The 14,287-nt window shown below is 41.0% G+C and overlaps 1 protein-coding gene across 1 annotated transcript in view; it reads right to left on the bottom strand.

The window, feature by feature from the left end:
• The window catches only part of LOC124110702 (integrin beta-PS-like), a 42,234-nt gene that overhangs the window by 5,435 nt on the left and 22,512 nt on the right, over positions 1 to 14,287 (bottom strand). Inside the window, exons 7-21 of the mRNA XM_048387694.1 lie at positions 12,208 to 12,304; positions 11,791 to 11,884; positions 10,637 to 10,729; positions 9,566 to 9,649; positions 8,747 to 8,827; positions 8,177 to 8,362; positions 7,891 to 7,967; positions 7,175 to 7,226; positions 6,275 to 6,424; positions 5,016 to 5,161; positions 3,949 to 4,106; positions 2,933 to 3,042; positions 2,028 to 2,120; positions 1,377 to 1,506; positions 547 to 666 (exon numbers count right to left, since the gene is read on the bottom strand). Of these exons, the coding sequence (XP_048243651.1) occupies positions 547 to 666; positions 1,377 to 1,506; positions 2,028 to 2,120; positions 2,933 to 3,042; positions 3,949 to 4,106; positions 5,016 to 5,161; positions 6,275 to 6,424; positions 7,175 to 7,226; positions 7,891 to 7,967; positions 8,177 to 8,362; positions 8,747 to 8,827; positions 9,566 to 9,649; positions 10,637 to 10,729; positions 11,791 to 11,884; positions 12,208 to 12,304 (1,671 nt within the window). The remainder of the gene's footprint in view (positions 1 to 546; positions 667 to 1,376; positions 1,507 to 2,027; positions 2,121 to 2,932; positions 3,043 to 3,948; positions 4,107 to 5,015; positions 5,162 to 6,274; positions 6,425 to 7,174; positions 7,227 to 7,890; positions 7,968 to 8,176; positions 8,363 to 8,746; positions 8,828 to 9,565; positions 9,650 to 10,636; positions 10,730 to 11,790; positions 11,885 to 12,207; positions 12,305 to 14,287) is intronic.

Genomic DNA, 14,287 nt, shown 5'->3' with positions numbered 1-14,287 from the left:
CAAAGACAAGTTTTACAGCACAACACGGCAGACAGAGCAAACGACAGCCTACAAGTCATTCCGGGACAAGGTTACGGAATTAGACGAGTTGTGACAAATGCATACGACTTTAGCTTACTATCAAACAAAACGATAACCATGAAAGAACTGTTGGGCGGTGGTGATAAGAAGAAAGATGGTTGTATTTCATCATTTTAAACACAATCGATGACCTACAAATCGAGTATTGTACATAATGTAAACAATGAAGGAGAGTGTGTTTATTGTTACTTATTGTCTTTATCGTTACTGGTAGTCAGAACCGGTAACTTCAAAAAGTGTATAGAAAATAACATACGAAACCGGAACAAATTTAACATGCAAAGAAATACGCATATTTATTTTAGGGCTTACTAGAAACAATATTTTTTTATGAGCTACCGTACGTTGGGGAAGCATATACATAAAAAGAAATGTACCAATGATTAATTATTCGTCACAACTCGACCCTTTCCGTAACCTGAATTCAACCTCTCCCGTTATTGGCATGAATGGCAGAACAAGTACCTTTCTTCTCTTGAATCTTGAGTACAATGTCGTTCTGTTCATTATATTCATAGCTGTAGAGTATGAGACACCCATCTTCTAGGTTAGAACGACACATCTTGATGCCATCCTGCGGGCGATCTGAAAGAGCATACGTTGAATATTCATTTCTTATATTTTGTAAAGTTGATTTGACCAAAAACTTACAATCAATACTAGTCTGAAAACAGTCGTCGAAACACTGTAGACTTTAAGTCCCAAACACGAGGTATGTCAATTCTAGGTGCAGTAAATTGTGTACGTACATGTAGTTGTGGGCTAAAAACGACGTTCAGTGTTCAGCACAGAACAATTTTCTCAATTTTATGTTTCTTTCTTGCGCTCATCCAACTATCAGCATTACCCAATATCTAAGTCAAGCTTAGAACCTTTTGATCAGGCCTCGTATGGTACCCTTATCAAATATATCACCTTTTTTATTTGTTTCATATTTAGCCACCATCAAACATGGATGTTCATTTGGCAACGGCAATAAATAAAACTTTCAGGTATGAGAAAGAAAAAAAAGGATAGATATATCAACCATTTGAACTGATATGTTTCGTACCGATACTTCAATGATTACCGTAAACTTAAAATTTCCAGTGAGGCAAAAAGGCCCTGACACTAACTCATAATTTGTATTTTCTCACACGTCGGGGTAATCAATAAGATTTATAAGTTGAAAATAATCAAGTCTTTCAAGATATGTAGTTTGGTTCACGAGTGCTGATTAGGCATGTGCTATTCAAGCATTTAGGAGGGTCTGCGAAAATGGACAGGTGTTTAGATTATTCATCCAACCACCTCACCTTCAACTGTACTCTGCTTCTCCCATTTCATCGTACACTCTCGCGTACAGCTGACGGAGTCATATTCCCCTGTGCCGAACCCCAAACACTGTGCACACGACTTGTATTGACTGCATTTCGAGGGACAAGTCTGTAAAAACAGTAAATGTGAAATGTTGTGAATGACTGGCAAAGTAATCTCCCTTTTGTTCGAGAATGCAACAACTAATTTTTTATTATCATATCTAGAAACTACAAATTAATTATATATTACTTTTCTTAATATAAACAATGTTTTTATGGCACTACGTATTTGCGAACTTTGGGACAAAGGCAGTAACACCTATAATACTTCAATGTAAATAAATTTACAATACTATAAAGTAAATGTATGAACATGATCACAACAATGTAAATGTTTGTAAAACACTACAATGTAAATGTATGTAAAACACTACAATGTAAATGTTTGTAAAACACTACAATGTAAATGTTTGTAAAACACTACAATGTAAATGTTTGTAAAACACTACAATGTAAATGTATGTAAAACACTACAATGTAAATGTATGTAAAACACTACAATGTAAATGTTTGTAAAACACTACAATGTAAATGTATGTAAAACACTACAATGTAAATGTATGTAAAACACTACAATGTAAATGTTACCGGGCAGTCGGAGCATGTCGGCCCGATGTAGTTGGTCCCCTGTTGACACTCACACTTGCCGCACACACACTCGCCTTCCCCGTTACAGATCACCTGAAACCAGACGAGTGACGATGGATACACGCATTGGAACCGTGCAAATATATGGCTAAAACATTAGCTGTAAGCGTTTAAGTTCAAATTGCGGTTCGTATCACAATATTTGTTTAAAACGTGTCTGACACGAGTCGTAAATATTGTTAATAAAACCAGATCTCTATAGCACTGTAGCTCACCTAAGTGTTTCTGGAATATTTCAACACTGGATCATAATGGTACCAGGATATCAAAGAAGGTGCATAATTTGGAAATTTGGTGCCAATTGAGTAAAAAATACTATTGGCAATAACGCTGCTGTGGTGGCCATGTTATAAATCAAATCAGAATTCTCCGAACACATGTTAAAGCCGCAGTTGCTAAGATCACCATGTACAGAAAAAGGTTTCAGGGATGTCGAAAATGCAGAAGGTCATGATAAACTGTACAATACGAAGGCCAACGACCACAGTAAGGGAAACATACAGGCGCACGCCTCTGATGCTCTGTTGACGAGCTGTCTAGTGACGTCGCGAAAGTAATGACGTTACAACCTTCCATTGCTGACGTCATATCGACATGTTTCTTTTAAAAATAACAACAATATATTCCTCACATTATGTCATCAATAAATCACACAGATTTATAGTCTTCAAAACCTGTCTCAATATTGATGTATGTCCTTCCATCGTGGAACATATATACCTATTCTTAAGTCTCTCCTGTACATATGAGTGTACATGTTAGCTGTACTATATTTAAAATCTTCAAACTAGCAGTGTTATGACTATAGGATTGAACGTAAAATCCTTCAGTAGAAAATCACCTACCCCATTCTCAGCCTCGCATGTGTCGTTCCTCGTTGAGCAACCACAGTTGTCCCCCTTGAATCCTGGCAAACACTGACAGTTACCGCACTTGCACACACCGCGAGTTGGACCTAGACATCGATGGATGGTCATGATTACTTACATTTTAGCCAAATGTGTTTATAAGGATAATGGACTATTCCCGTGACGATGTTTTTATTTATCATAAAGTATGTTTAGAAGCACATGTTAAGTTAGTCTAACATTCAGCTGCCGAACTGAAAATATTTTAACGTTTTCTTTTTGAATTTGTCTTGTAATACACGTAAAATAGAAAGGACGCTGGAGAGGCATCATCCTGGGACTGAAGAAATTTAAACATGCTTGGATATTTTGTTTCAGGCCTTAATGAGAGATAAATTTACGGTATTCATACTTGGTTGGGGACATCTAAAGATTTCAATTTTTTAAAACAAATATAAGAAAACCCATAAATTCTGCATTGAACGTTGACTTAACACAAGTCATTCTGAAATGTATGATTTATTCATTAGAAGGTGAACACATTGAATATAAAACGTTCACAGGCTACCCTGGTTCGTCTTGATAGTGTTCTGGCGTGTACAACTTGCAACACGATATATCTAATAGGCCATATTATCATCAGTTTCATTATTCTCACTCATTAATGAATAACAGGATCAAAGTTATTGTTGCCTTGGAGTATACGTACGCATGCACACGTGCATATCGGGTTGAACGTGGTCTTAATTTAGCTGTACTTGACGTACAAGTGGTCAGGGTCGGTTACCTGGTTGATTGCGTGTCATCGTACCCCAACAAGCGTGGATCGTTGCTTATGATATTAATCACTGGATTGTCTGGTCCAGAGACGATGATTTACATGCTGTCGTCACATAGCTGGAATATTGCTGAGTGCGGCGTTAAACAACAGACAAACAAAACTTCCCACCCACCTCCAAAAACAAACAAACAAAAACTACAGGTGGTGACTATGTTACAAGATGGAGACTTGCCTCCACACAGCTGAAGGTCGTAATAATCACAGGCGTAGTCGTTGCACTCGCAGAATGCGCGGCTGTAGCGCCGGGCGGTGTTGATCCCGATGGTGTAGCACTCGCACACTCCACACACACAGTCGCCATGGCCGGAACACACCACGGTGCTGTTGGGGCTGAACAGAGGGGGTTGAAATCAGATGACAGCTCAAATCAGAGGACGTGCACGCAAAAAAGAAACTATATGTGAGGACATGGGCTCTCACTTGTATGTAATAAGGACTGGGGTATCTCACTGGTATGTGATAAGGACTGACGTCTCTCACTTGCATAACATAAGGAATGTCGTCTCTCGTTGGTACGTAATAAGGACTGGCGTCTCTAGTTGGTACGTAATAAGGAATGTCGTCTCTGGTTGGTACGTAATAAGGAATGTCGTCTCTGGTTGGTACGTAATAAGGAATGTCGTCTCTCGTTGGTACGTAATAAGGAATGTCGTCTCTCGTTGGTACGTAATAAGGGATGTCGTCTCTCGTTGGTACGTAATAAGGAATGGCGTTTCTCGTTGGTACGTAATAAGGAATGTCGTCTCTCGTTGGTACGTAATAAGGAATGTCGTCTCTCGTTGGTACGTAAATAAGGAATGTCGTCTCTCGTTGGTACGTAATAAGGAATGTCGTCTCGTTGGTACGTAATAAGGAATGTCGTCTCTCGTTGGTACGTAATAAGGAATGCCGTCTCTCGTTGGTACGCAATAAGGACTGACGTCTCTCGTTGGTACGTAATAAGGACTGGCGTATCTCATTGGTATGTAATAAGGACTGACGTCTCTCATTGGTATGTAATAAGGACTGACGTCTCTCATTGGTACGTAATAAGGAATGACGTATCAGATTGGTATGTAATAAGGACTGACGTCTCTTATTGGTATGTAATAAGGACCGACGTCTCTCGCTAGTATGTACTAAAGTCCTGACTTCTCACTGGTATGCATTAGGTTAACTCCTTAAGGGTATCGCAGTTTTACGTCCAGGACATGAATCAGCGACACCAGATGTTGGACTCAAGGGTCAGTCTGTACTTACTCTTTCTGACACTTGGCGATGGACTCCTGACTGGACAGCTCGCCCTCGTCACACTCGCAAACTCGCCCGTACCGGTTTGGGTTGCACGTGCACTGACCACACTCAAATGTTCCATTACCACCGCTACACAAGTCGCTGGCCGGTTGCTGGGGAAGGAACGGAATGATTCAATGAACGAGGTAATTTGAAAGCCGCTTTGACTAGATCTAAAATGTATGATTATATTGCCAAGCTAAGATGTATGATCAGGAATAATCCGCGGGTAAGGGACGCAACTCTGCACAGCGAATTGCGGCGGCTGAGACCGCTGTGCCTCACATCTTCGGAGGTGTACAGAGACGGCACTGTATACTGTAACTTCTTCAACACCGTTTGCCTAAGTATCAACACTTAGAGTTATGATAAAGGATTTTTTATGTACAACATCCCACTGCGGCATACAACAGTGATATCCACCTATACAGTATGGTTAAGATTTATGGATGACAAGTATATGTACAGGTAGGAGGCAGTGTTTATACAGTGAAGTAGATATCAGGTGTGGTTACACTGGAGTGGAGAAGCCTGTTATGTCCACAAAAAGGGTAGTGAACATTTTGACCGGAGAATATTCGGTGTAAGAAACTACACCGAAACGTCGCTTCTAATCGTTATAAAGAAGTTGTTCACCCATAAATCTTATCCTTACTTAGTACTACAATGTCTAAATGTCTCTCTGGGGCGGTCTGGTAGCCTAGTGGTGAAAGTGTTCGTTCGTCACGCCGAAGATCCAGGTTCGATTCCTGACATGGGTACAATGTGTGAAGCCCATTTTTGGTGTCCCCCACCGTGATTTTGCTGGAATATTGCTAAAAACGGCGTACAACCATACTCACTATAAATGTCTCAGAGTAGTTACACGTATACTGTACTTCCGCCTTTTAGCCTAAAAGGGCAACGATGTATATACTTCAACCTCACAATGCTGCATTGCCGTAACGGAAAAAAACATCTGCGCCGCATTAGCGCACCGCCAAATACAATGTCTCTGTTATAAAAAAACAAACTATTTGCTGCGTATGTGTCCTCCACAACATCATGTGCTGCGTGTCTGTACCCGCAAAGAAATAAATGTTGCGTGAGTGTACTACAAAATGCAATTTGCTGGTGTGTAGTACAGAATGCTGTATGTTGTGTGTTCTACAAAATGCGGTGTGTGTCGTACAAAATGATATATGCTGCGTGTGTAGAAACAAAATGATGTGCTGTGCAAGACTCACCTCCTGACCTGGCTTCTCGCAGTCACACTCACACACAAGGTCAAGGTTCACGGTCAGCTTCTCAGACAAACCGACGGCAGCGATGTCAAATGTATGTGTCTTCTTCTTACACAGCTCGGGTGACACATTGACCTCCACGTCGAACACCACCTGAAGGTTGCAACAGTGTGACAAGCATGCAGTACGAATCAAATCAAATCCGAAATTAGACTCCCGTTATTCTTCAGCTGGTCATCTGGTCAAGCCGCCATGTTGCTTTTGGAGCACAGTTGGAGAGATGGCTCCTTGTTCACATAGTGGGGCAACCGGTTTGGTACAGTTGTTCTCTGTTTGTTATTTAACGCCGCACCCAGCAATATTCCAGCTATGAGGGTGGTCTGTAAATAAACGAGTCTGGGCCAGACAGTCCAGTGATTGATATACAATGAGCATCGATTCACGCATTTTGGATATGATGACATGCATCAACCAAGTCAGCGAGCCTGACCCCCCGACCCCCCTTAGTCGCCTCTTACGGCAAGCATGGGTTGCCGAAGACCTATTCTATCCCGGATCTTCACGGATGCTTGGTACAGTGAACTGCTGATATGATGCGAGTTGTTCTCCCGTAAACAAGCCACCAACTGACTCAAAAGATTCGTTCTAAACTGACTCGTACACATGCTGAAAGATTTCTCACTTTTGTTTGTTTGTTGTTTAACGCCGCATACAGCAATATTCCAGCTATGACGACGATCTGCAATTAATCGAGTCTGGACTAGACAATCCAGTGATTAACACCATGAGCATCTGTCGAGCTATGGTGGTCAGTGTGTCGGGGATATTTATCATATTAAACTGAAGATAAATCGAGGATAATGTTGGAGGTGGGTACGTGTATGAACACAGACGAATACTTACGGATTCCCCCAGTTCTAACCCCGTGCACTCGTTCGTTATTCTTGTTTTTGTCCTGGAAGTGTAATATGTTCAAACAGTATTAACTCAAGGATTCGCGAGGTCAAGAAAAAATCGTGCAAAACAATTAGAATGGCTTTGTCTTGGATGTTACTTACCCATTACATTTGGATGTTACTTATCCATTACATTTGGATGTTACTTGCCCATTACATTTGGATGTTACTTGCCCATTACATTTCGATGTTACTTGTCCATTTTGATGTTACTTGTCCATTACATTTGGATGTTACTTGTCCATTTGGATGTTACTTTTCCATTACATTTGGATGTTACTTACCCATTACATTTGGATGTTACTTGCCCATTACATTTGGATGTTACTTGCCCATTACATTTGGATGTTACTTGCCCATTACATTTGGATGTTACTTGTCCATTTGGATGTTACTTGTCCATTACATTTGGATGTTACTTGTCCATTACATTTGGATGTTACTTGCCCATTACATTTGGATGTTACTTGCCCATTACATTTGGATGTTACTTGCCCATTACATTTGGATGTTACTTGCCCATAACATTTGGATGTTACTTGCCCATTACATTTGGATGTTACTTGCCCATTACATTTGGATGTTACTTGCCCATTACATTTGGATGTTACTTGCCCATTACATTTGGATGTAACTTACCCATTACATTTGGATGTTACTTACCCGTTGCATTTGGACTTGAATGTAACTTGGATATTTTCTGCATTTACTGGCTTAAACTCAATTTTGGACCTAAGTTTCTGAAAGAAACAAAAGACTATGTGCACCAATCAGTTATTTTCGATTAACTGAATTCATGAGTTACAAATTATTCAGTCACTTTTTACAGAAAACAAATATCAAAATCCTAAGAAAGTGATTTAATTGAAAAGAAAACCTCAATATCGTAAGAGAGGTACAAAAGAGACCACAGCACAAACGTTTTCGTCAATGGAATCGAAAAACATACGTCGTAATTGTTTCTGACAAGTTCAATGATGTTTTCAGAGGCTTCTGCTAGTTTGTCGATGGCTGAGCCCTCCAGAAAACCACTGAGTTTCTGGTGAACGTTGTAGACGTTGTTCATGACGGCAAACACCACGTTGGTTCTCGTGTCCTTCACCTTCTTAGCCAGCTGACTGACGCTGGGGTAGTCCTGTGGGACATAAAAATATTACTGAGGTATTGAATTTACCGTATTTCCTCTTATGAGCGTTCTGGTGCTCATTCTTTTCAGCAAATGGTGATGATAGAGACCGGACTATCATACACATTGATTAACCGGTTCCAAATGAATCTCCATGTATCACATATGGTAATCAATAACACCTGCAAAAGTTCTAGGTTCTTATTAAAGACGTCGCTTGTATAAATTGGAGTATGGAGGATACACAACCTTACTGTTGAATGTTCTGATCTTATGTATGGGAGATACGAATATGGGGCTGTCTTTCTCAGAAGTTGGAAAACTAATTTAAATGGTTTTCTTTGTTTCATGGCTTGACCTCAGCGTGTACAGGGTAGAATGGTAATTACTTACAATGACAGTGTCAAAGCCTGAGTACTCCCCATTTGTGTCCAGGTGACACTCGCCATCGTTGCTGCCCACGGCTCCACCAAGCTGCAACAAGACGTGAACAATGAGGCAGAGAAATGTCATACTCCAGGACCTGGCCATGGCTAACTTGGCACAGTACACAGCTGCATATATGACTCGGGTCCACTCCGCTTTTATATCCATACATATACCTCGGGAGAGTTTGGCTATTGCCTGAATTTATTGTTAACCGCTCACCCCGCATATAGTTCGTATGGCACGACTGCCGAGTTGTGAAGAAATTGGTGTACACTTCGACATGGAGACAAGAGCAAGCGGGAAGAATTTGAGACTGTCCCTACGTTGTGTCATTGTGTACATTTCGTAGTATCAGCATCGTAGTGAGTCGTAGGCGTTTACCACTTGAAAATATAGAGCAAGGGTATGGTGCATATAGATCAAGGATCATTATCAAGGCATACCTAAAATTCGAACCTTTGATTAGCGGATCCTGACATTGCCAACGGGTGACAATCAGAAAAGTGAGTTTCGGCGAAATAGATAATTATCACGACCATTAGACCATCTAATATCCTTACTATGGACAGACCCTAATAAAGAGGTTGAAATCCATATATTCTCTTCCTTATCACTTCTAAATGCTTCAAAATTGTTTCATATGGTGGATATTCTGACAAATAGTTCTCTAAAACAAATCGGCCCTAGAGTTGTGTAATATCCGGATATTCAGTCTATAATATGTGAAGGGAATGTAGGCAATGATATACGAGGTCTGTAATTATATACAAGCAGCTTGCTTACCTTGCCATCGCCGGCTAGATGGAACCAGGAGTTGGAACTGTACACAACCATACGCCGAGACCGCTTCCTCCATCCAATGGGGTCCTGTTGAAGACAAGCACAGATCAGGGGAGTCGGAACACGAGTGGGTGAGAGAACGGGTAGTTGGATGAGTGGTGGGTACACAAGCGAATGTGTGAGTGGGTGAGAGAAGGTGGGTGGATGAGTGGTGGGTACACGAGCGAATGTGTGAGTGGGTGAGAGAAGGTGGGTGGATGAGTGGTGGGTACACGAGCGAATGTGTGAGTGGGTGAGAGAAGGTGGGTGGATGAGTGGTGGGTACACGAGCGAATGTGTGAGTGGATGAGAGAAGGTGGGTGGATGAGTGGTGGGTACACGAGCGAATGTGTGAGTGGGTGAGAGAAGGTGGGTGGATGAGTGGTGGGTACACGAGCGAATGTGTGAGTGGATGAGAGAAGGTGGGTGGATGAGTGGTGGGTACACAAGCGAATGTGTGAGTGGGTGAGAGAAGGTGGGTGGATGAGTGGTGGGTACACGAGCGAATGTGTGAGTGGATGAGAGAAGGTGGGTGGATGAGTGGTGGGTACACGAGCGAATGTGTGAGTGGGTGAGAGAAGGTGGGTGGATGAGTGGTGGGTACACGAGCGAATGTGTGAGTGGGTGAGCTCGTGAGTGAAATTGGTTTAACGCCACTTTGAACTGTTATAACAGGACATCTCACATTAAAATAGAGGAAAACGGAATTAGTGAGTAAATAGATGTTTGAGTGAGTGAGGGAAATGGGATGGGGTAGGAAGTCTTGTGTGTTTGTTGTTTAACGCCGTACTCAGCAATATTCCAGCTATATTATATGGCGGCGGTCTGTGAATAATCGAGACCGGATAAGTGATAAATATGCGTGTGCGTGCGTGTGCGTGTGTGGTGTGTGTGTATGGGGGCTGGGTGCGTGTGTGAGTGGGCTACAGAGTCAATGAATGGGTTTAACGCCACGTTGAACAGTTATATCTCGGCATATCGGCATTACACGGTAAACAGGTAGGTGTCCAATGCCTCATACACGGCTGCACTTACATCACACGACAGCACCTGCATCATGCCATCCATCCCTCCCTCAGGGTCGTCCAGACTCTGAGACATCATGCTTAAAGCTTCCCTCATCCGATCCTGTGCACAAGGAATCAACGTGAACAAAACACAGGTCACGTAAAGTTGAAAATACATTTCTCATCATCGTATGCGTCGCTTCGTGATTTTCTCTTATCGAACGGTCGGTCTGTATTGATTGTTTTTATCTCGTTAAAATGTTGATGTTTCTTCGAAGAATTAGTTTCTTAGTGAGAAACATGATTTCATTTTCACGGTATAATTTATGTTCCAAGATTCAGGATGTTTTTCAAGGACATATGCGCAATATTACATGAAAATAATGAAAAGTATGTTACATTATGTATTGTCATGTGATAAGGGTCATATGGCCTTGAATAAAATAAGCAGCTTGAATCTTGAAACGCAGAGGCCCAAAACTGTTAATATACAAATCTGTACAATATCCGGTTATAGGAGCGCATGCACAGCGTCCTTATTGGGAAATAAATAAATGACAAGTAAATAGACATCCCCTGTCTCACCTCGAAAGTGTCCCGACTAGTATTATTAAACGAGTCTACTGATGTAGATTTAGGCGAGAGACATTTTAATTCAGAAACAAACTTCCATTTGAAACCTTTGATTTGGTCAATCAATCAGAATCAAGAATTAGACATATTCATGGTGGAAGGGTTGTTTAAAACAATATTGTCAATAAACCGACACCTGTTTACATAGTTACTCAGTGTTACATACAGTGAAACCTCGTTTGTCCGAACCCTGCCGATCAGGGGACTCTGTCTACCGATCGATTACTGTTGGTAACGTCTATATAAGGGACATCATGCTGCATTTTGAAACAGTACGGTCCGGATTAACCGAGTTTTACTGAATTTCCAAAACGATGTAAATATGATATACTGCTGCTCACTCACTATATATCACATGCGTGAGTAGCATCACTGTAAATCCCAAACATATATCATTTTTATACTTTATGTATAAGACTTAGTCTAAATGTTTTCTTCAATTATATGCTGAGGCAATGTCACTATGCGTTTGGGGAGAACCGATTCCACTTAATGTCTGAATATCCATCACAAACGCTGTCGCACTATATTAAAAAAAACCCAACTTACCGCAAATATGGTCATGTTTTTCGTCAGTGCCATTTGGTTTTGGAAGTCATGTGGCCGGCGACATTGAACTCCAGATGGACACCTGTCTTCTAACCTGTAACAAAAGGATCACACGAACACCATTAGATTGTTATTTAGTCCCAGAAATACAGTTATCTTATCTAAAAATATACACCTAAAATATATAAAAAATAAATTCCGAATGGAGAAGAGAAAAACCCTTACTTCAGCTGAGGAAATCTAGACTTACCAAACCATTCTAGACTTAAGTTGGACTCCTTTTTTATTTTTCTCTCTGGGAGACCGACCAGAACATCGTGTAAACTCTGCCGTATCACGACATTTCTCAATTAGTCTATTTCCTTTTATACGGTTAATGACAATGGTAGCAGAGGATAATGAGTGACATGGTCTTACATCTTCTTCGTCCAGGCGACATACGGCATAGCGAGCTTGTCCACAAACGTTCCAAAGCCCAGTCGAAAGTCTTTTGTGATCTTAACCATAGTATTTTCTGAAACAAACACCTTCAAATGTCAAAGAAATATATAAAGATAAACAAAGAAGATATGATCTTATAATGTCTGTAAGCAAATGGTTTTGAGCGAGTAAGTGAATGTGGTTTTGTCCCGCTGTCAGGAATATCCCAGTGGTTGATAGTATGAGCATCAATCCATGTCACGTACTGTTACGAGCCGATCATCCGTATTCCTTATGCGGGTATTAAGGCCAACGGGGGTCTTTAGGGCCTCTTCCGCCTCCGGATCCTCATTGAGATCTACTGGGTATGAGTGAGTGAGTGAGTTGGGTTTAACGCCGCTTGAAAGAGTATTTCTGTTTCATCACGACGTGTCAGGAAGTTAAAGACGGAGTTATGCTGGTCCTAGGTGGTAACAACTTAGGTGAAACCCACGTACAAGGATATGGTGAGCACTGGTTACAGGCTGTGTGTAGCGTGTTATCTCATTCTGGTTACACACTGTGTAATGCGAGTTACCACGTGCAGGTTACATACAGCGTATGTGAGTTATCACATGCAGGTTACATACAGTGTATGTGAGTTACCACATGCAGGTTACATACAGCGTATGTGAGTTATCACATGATGGTGACATACAGTGTATGTGAGTTACCACATGCAGGTTACATACAGTGTATGTGAATTATCACATGCAGGTTACATACAGTGTATGTGAGTTATCACATGATGGTGACATACAGTGTATGTGAGTTACCACATGCAGGTTACATACAGTGTATGTGAGTTACCACATGCAGGTTACATACAGCGTATGTGAGTTATCACATGATGGTGACATACAGTGTATGTGAGTTACCACATGCAGGTTACATACAGTGTATGTGAGTTACCACATGCAGGTTACATATAGTGTATGTGAGTTACCACATGCAGGTTACATACAGTGTATGCGAGTTACCACATGCAGGTTACATACAGCGTATGTGAGTTATCACATGCAGGTTACATATAGTGTATGTGAATTATCACATGCAGGTTACATATAGTGTATGTGAGTTACCACATGCAGGTTACATACAGCGTATGTGAGTTATCACATGCAGGTTACATACAGTGTATGTGAGTTATCACATGCAGGTTACATACAGTGTATGTGAGTTACCACATGCAGGTTACATACAGTGTATGTGAGTTATCACATGATGGTGACATACAGTGTATGTGAGTTACCACATGCAGGTTACATACAGTGTATGTGAATTATCACATGCAGGTTACATACAGTGTATGTGAGTTACCACATGCAGGTTACATACAGTGTATGTGAATTACCACATGCAGGTTACATACAGTGTATATGAGTTACCACATGCAGGTTACATACAGTGTATGTGAGTTACCACATGCAGGTTACATATAGTGTATGTGAGTTACCACATGCAGGTTACATACAGTGTATGTGAGTTACCACATGCAGGTTACATACAGTGTATGTGAGTTACCACATGCAGGTTACATACAGTGTATGTGAGTTATCACATGCAGGTTACATACAGTGCATGTGAGTTACCACATGCAGGTTACATACAGTGTATGTGAGTTACCACATGCAGGTTACATACAGTGTATGTGAGTTACCACATGCAGGTTACATACAGCGTATGTGAGTTATCACATGCAGGTTACATATAGTGTATGTGAATTATCACATGCAGGTTACATATAGTGTATGTGAGTTACCACATGCAGGTTACATACAGCGTATGTGAGTTATCACATGCAGGTTACATACAGTGTATGTGAGTTATCACATGCAGGTTACATACAGTGTATGTGAGTTACCACATGCAGGTTACATACAGTGTATGTGAGTTATCACATGATGGTGACATACAGTGTATGTGAGTTACCACATGCAGGTTACATACAGTGTATGTGAATTATCACATGCAGGTTACATACAGTGTATGTGAGTTACCACATGCAGGTTACATACAGTGTATGTGAATTACCACA

This window comes from Haliotis rufescens, unplaced genomic scaffold (assembly GCF_023055435.1).
Source record: "Haliotis rufescens isolate VD_foot unplaced genomic scaffold, xgHalRufe1.0.p SCAF_10, whole genome shotgun sequence".
In the NCBI taxonomy this organism is placed as follows: Eukaryota; Metazoa; Mollusca; class Gastropoda; order Lepetellida; family Haliotidae; genus Haliotis; species Haliotis rufescens.
This window is presented reverse-complemented; position numbering and strand designations above follow the sequence as displayed.